This window comes from Mesitornis unicolor, unplaced genomic scaffold (genome assembly GCF_000695765.1).
Source record: "Mesitornis unicolor isolate BGI_N332 unplaced genomic scaffold, ASM69576v1 scaffold30782, whole genome shotgun sequence".
Classification (NCBI taxonomy): domain Eukaryota; kingdom Metazoa; phylum Chordata; class Aves; order Mesitornithiformes; family Mesitornithidae; genus Mesitornis; species Mesitornis unicolor.
This window is the reverse complement of record NW_010170341.1, coordinates 5,822-10,979: the sequence shown is the minus strand read 5'-3', so window position 1 is coordinate 10,979 and position 5,158 is coordinate 5,822. Positions and strand designations below refer to the sequence as shown.

The following is a 5,158-nucleotide window of genomic DNA, read 5'->3' as shown; positions in this document are numbered from 1 at the left end:
CGACCTTACACATGACGCTAAGAAAATTTGGCTGCAACGGCAGGCGCTGCCCCACGTCGTACAGTGAGTTGCGGTTTTACTGTCGCTGCTTCTGTTTGCTCTCCGTGTTTGTGTTCCCGGTCTCCGTGGCTCTTAGTGTGCTCCTTCCTCCTTTGCCAAACCCAGCTGCTCCATCCTGGTTGCTCTCCATGCAGCTTCAGGCCCTGGCCCCTTGCAGCAGCAGCTGCTTCCCCCAGCAGCCCACAGTCCCCCTGTTGGGGCTCTCCCGGACCCGCCGCTGTTTTTTTCCTGCTCCTTGCAGCTCGCTGATGCTGTGGGCCTGGCTGAGCAGTGCCCTGTAATCCCTGCATGCTCCAAGCCCGCAGCGAAGCTGCGCTCGGCTCCATGTGCCACACACGGCGCGTTTTCAGGAAGAGCTGGCGCTGGAGCCCAGGTTAGCTGCCTTTTGAAAAGCTTTCTTGGGAGTTTGAGCTACAACAGTTGTGTTTTATTGTCTTTACAGATATCCTCGATAACAGCCATGTTATCAGTGAGGGTGGCAAGAAGAAGGTGGGTGCTGTTTTGTGAGGCGCTGCTGCTTGGTTCTGTGCGTTTCATCCCTGTCCCCCATCATCAGGAGGTCGTGATGGGCAAAAGCTGTGCCCTGCTATGGGGCAAGAGCCTGGGCTGCATTTCAGCCAGTGGTGACGGAAGGAGAAGTTAAAAAACGAAATTTAATTTGCGTGCTCAGCTGGGAGCATTTTTGGTCTGATAGGAAGGGGAAGGGGCTGTGGGTGCTCATCTGTACCTGCAGTACCTGAGGCAGGGCTAGAGCCGGGCTGCAGAGTGGTGATGCTTCCTTCCGAGAGCGGCGAAATGGTCTTGGTTGTGCTTTTCATTAGAAGTGTGATGCTTTGAGGGAATCTAGAAATGCTGGTTTCGCTGATTATGGTCCCTTTAGAGGTGATGTTTGCTCTCTCCTTTCTCCATCTGTGCAACGCTCCAGCTGAAAGAGCTGCTGCACCACTACTACCCCATCGAAATCGATCCCAACCGGAGCCTGGAGGAGAAGCGTCCCCTCATGGTGGAGTGGTGAGTGATGACATTGACAGCTTGGCCACATCTGGGCACCTTCTTGCCCTGAGGGCTGCCAGACACAGGGCTTGAACTGCCTCTGGGCTTGGCGGCAGTTCTGGGAAGTTGTAGTTGTTATTTTTCTGACGGCTGTAATGTCGCTGCCCCGGGGTCACTGCTGCCTCTCCGCAGGTGGACCAGGGCCCACGAGCTGCTGGTGCAGCAGAAGATCCAGCAGGGTGACATAGCCCAGATCGTCAGGGAGTCGGACGTGATGCTGAGGTACGGGCTTGGGCTCCGGCTGCCCGTGGCCCTGTCTCTCCTGCAGCTCAGCAGTGCGGTCCCCAACGCGTGGCAGATGCAAATCTCCCTTCCTGGGGCCAAGCTCTGATCGTGAAAGAGCCAAAATTCAGCACCATGACTGCAGCCTGTGCTGCTGTCGTTCACGGAGCGGCCAGGGACCAATGGGCAAAGCTCCCTGAGCGGCTCCTTGGAGCCCTCAGCTGTTTGCAGCTCCCCTCTTACAGCAAACGAGAGAAAAATCCTTCCTGTGACTGCTGGGCCTTACCCAGGCCCTTGGCTCAGCATTGAGTATCGCTCACAGCACAGAAACGCTGTGCTAAAACCTGCTGTTAAGGCAGCGATGGTCCTAAAACCAGCTCAGGGTCCCTTCGCGCACACAGCGAAGGCCACGGAGGTGCCGGTGCTGCAAAAAGGCTCGTGCTTTCCGCAGAGCTCTGCGTGTGGTGCTGCATGGGGAGTCCCGGGCAGGAATTGGAGCCGCGTGGCTGACACCGGGCACCGCGCTGCCAGGGTGACACGGCGTGGTGTAACTGACACCTCTGCTCTAGGGACGGCTTCAAGGAGCTGTTCGAGCGGCTGCACAAGCACCACGTCCCCCTCTTCATCTTCTCTGCGGGCATTGGCGACGTCCTGGAGGAGATCATCCGCCAGGCCAACGTCTCCTACCCCAACGTCAACGTGGTGTCCAACTACATGGACTTCGGGGACGACGTGAGTCTGTGTCGCGTCTGGGGAGCTGGCAGAGGGGAGAGCTGCTCGGCTGGAGTCAGGGGCTGCAGTGCAGTTAACAGAGACACCGCTGCCTCTCTGCTGTTAATTAAAAGCTGCCTATTAATATTTCTAAGTGCTCGGTCCCTGCAGATGGAGCTGGCCCTTTGCTGGGTCAAGGGAGGGCTCTGAAGCCTGGTCGCAGCCTCCTGCCCCACGTCCTTTGCCCTCAGGGCTTGTGACATGCTCCACTGTAACAGCCTCTGACCACCAGCATAGGGGTGTTGGGGTCCCCCTGCACTCATGGGGAGCTGGGTCATTGGTGGGGGAGGCAGAAGGGGGAGCTGTGTGCTCCGTCCTGGTGCAGGGTGGAGATGGAGTTAACCACAGAGCTCTCCAATGTCCTTTACAGCAGCTCAGGGGGGGTTGTTTGCTGGTGTACCAACGCCTGAAAAGTCCCAATTCACATCACAAAATCGCCCATCTCTCACAATGCAGCCCTCTGTTCCCACGGGTGCCATGTGGGGACAGGCTGTTCCTGCAGGGACGGGACAGTGTGACAGGGTGACAGTGACAGCCTGGCCTTCTGCAGGGACCCTGCTCTCACCTTCCCATGGTCCCTGACAGCTCTGGGGCAGCGCAGCCCGGCCCAGGGTCTCTGGGATCTCCACCTTTGTCCCTTGATCTGCATCCATTGGGTTTGTCCCTTGATCCCCATCCTTTGGGAAGGGCTCGCCCTGCAGAAGGGGGCTCCTGGGGACGCTCCCCAGGCCATTTCCTGGCTGTTGATTTCCAGACTCCTCGGGGGTGTCAGAGCATCCCTGTGAGCATCTCCCCCGGTTTGCCTGTTGCAAGAAGCGTGCTAAGGCTGCAGCACAGCCGAGGGGTGGCTGCAGGGCCGTTTTCTCTGTCCTGTGTGCACAGGGAGTCCTCAGGCGGTTCAAGGCGCCGCTCATCCACACCTACAACAAGAACAACAGCGTCCTGGCGGGTACGGAGTATTTCCAGCAGCTGAGCACCAGGACCAGCGTCATCTTGCTGGGGGACTCCATGGGTGACCTGACGATGGCCGACGGCGTTCCCAGCGTTGAGAACATCCTCAAGATCGGCTTTCTCAATGACAAGGTGGGTGCCGGGAGCTGTTCTTGTGTCCCTGCCCGTGTGATCTGGGGGATACGAGAGGTTCCTATGAGCACTCATGGGGTGTGCAGAGGGAGCTGGGGGCGTCTGCTGAGCTCCTGGTGCAGCTGAGGGGTTTCTGGGGTGGTTATTGACCACTTTTCGGTAGCATCAGGAGATGTGGGGACTGTGGGTGCAGCTGGTGTGTTTATAATGCTCCCCACTCTGTGCCCCCTCCTCTCCACCCTGTCCCATTCCGCAGGTGGAAGAGCAGCGGGGGAAGTACCTGGATGCCTACGACGTTGTTCTGGAGAGCGACGAGACGCTGGATGTGGTCAACGGGATCCTCCGCTACGTGCTGGGGGAGACGTGAGCTGGAGACAGTGCCCAGCCCCACAGCCCGGCGTGGGCATCCTCCCTCGACAGAGCTGGGGGTCTGCCAGGACCTGTGGGGATGTGCCGGGACCTGCAGGGCTCAGTCCCAATGTGGGGCAGGCTCCTGCCGTGCACATCCCAGCCTCTCAGACCCCCTCGCTCAGCCCTGGAGCAGGAGTGAGGTAGAGGAAGCTTCTCCACCCCCTTTACCCCCTGGTGCCTGGCTCTGATGCTTCCCCCTCAGACTCCATCCTCCCCCTTGGACTCCATCCCCACCGGTCCCTGAGGCCATCCCGGCATTGCTGAAGCATCCCCATAGCGGATTTTCAGTTCCTCTCCTGCCCAGCCCAGCCGGTGCTGGAGCCTGAAACCCCCCGGGCACCGCACTCCCCCGGGTGGGCTTGTCTCATCTCATCTCTGTGCCGCTGCCCAGGCACACAGGAATATTTCATGGCAAGGTAACCTGACACAGACAAACTCCCCGGAAACTGGTAGGAATCATTTATTTGGTGCAAGGTCGAAGTCATCATCTGGGGGGTTCGCTCTGACCCTGTCCTTGCATTGCTTTGATCTCCGCCCACACGACACCGCTGTGCAAGGGCTTTGAGGTGATGGAGCCGTGCTGGTCACAACTGGCAAACCTGAGAGCGCTCAGTTCCTTACCTGCCTTTAGGCATAAGAATAAATTTGAGCTGATTTTCCTTAAGCCCTGGGGGCTGTCGCTGTGGGGATGATGGGGATGGGGACGATGGGGACGATGGTGCTCCCTGAGGGCCTGGCTGGGACAGCTGCTGTGCTCTTCCCCAGCCGCGAGCAGCTTTGCCAGGTCTCAGCCCCACTATGGGGAAGGCCCAGGCTTTGGGGGGGTTGGGGTTTCGCCCTGGGAACCTGAGCCCCCTCCATCCCAGGGACGATGGCAGGGGGGGCAGAAGCTGGGCCAGCTCCCCTCTTTTGACGAATTTTGTATGTAAATATAAAAGAGCAAACCCCAACCCAGCCCCAAACTACAAAATGGTGCGGTAGAAGTTCTCAGCCCCACTATGGGGAAGGCCCAGGCTTTGGGGGGGTTGGGGTTTCGCCCTGGGAACCTGAGCCCCCTCCATCCCAGGGACGATGGCAGGGGGGGCAGAAGCTGGGCCAGCTCCCCTCTTTTGACGAATTTTGTATGTAAATATAAAAGAGCAAACCCCAACCCAGCCCCAAACTACAAAATGGTGCGGTAGAAGTGGAGGGGCCCTCCCCAGCCTGCAGCAGGGGTGGGCAAGGGGCTAGGAGGGCCGTGCAGTCACTGGCTGAGAATGAAGGGGCTGGGGGGGGTGCTGCTGCTGCCCTGACCCCACCTTTGGGTGCTGGGAGCAGGGGCTGAAGGGGGTTTGGGGACAGGGCCCCAGGACTGGCCCTGCTGTCCTTAGAGCCGGGGGGCATGGGGGAATGGACAGTGCGAGGGAATGGGGTGCTGCCGGCCCAGGGGTGTTGAGGAACGGGGGTGCGTCCCGCTTTGCCTGGGTTTATTGGCTGGGGGTTGGTGAGTTTTCCTGCCCAGGAGGAACACGTCAAAACCCTCAGTTAAATAGTAGTGAAAAACCAAAACAGGTCCCCC

At 59.2% G+C, this 5,158-nt stretch overlaps 1 protein-coding gene across 1 annotated transcript; it reads left to right on the top strand.

Moving 5' to 3' along the window:
* The first annotated feature begins 11 nt into the window (after window positions 1–11).
* Window positions 12–3,556, top strand: NT5C3B (5'-nucleotidase, cytosolic IIIB). The gene is made up of 7 exons (XM_010179669.1): window positions 12–63; window positions 503–549; window positions 986–1,071; window positions 1,246–1,335; window positions 1,905–2,067; window positions 2,989–3,189; window positions 3,446–3,556. Exons 1-7 carry the CDS (start codon window positions 12–14, stop codon window positions 3,554–3,556), a joined length of 750 nt encoding a protein of 249 aa, XP_010177971.1.
* Window positions 3,557–5,158: the final 1,602 nt, after the last annotated feature.

What these genes read in the sequence shown, in the direction of transcription:
- NT5C3B (XM_010179669.1), top strand. Translation starts at nt 12, where the DNA reads ATGACGCTAAGAAAATTTGGCTGCAACGGCAGGCGCTGCCCCACGTCG. An exon ending in GCGCTGCCCCACGTCGTACA is followed by an intron (nt 64 to 502) that starts GTGAGTTGCGGT and finishes TTGTCTTTACAG; the next exon opens with ATATCCTCGATAACAGCCAT. An exon ending in ACATGGACTTCGGGGACGAC is followed by an intron (nt 2,068 to 2,988) that starts GTGAGTCTGTGT and finishes CTGTGTGCACAG; the next exon opens with GGAGTCCTCAGGCGGTTCAA.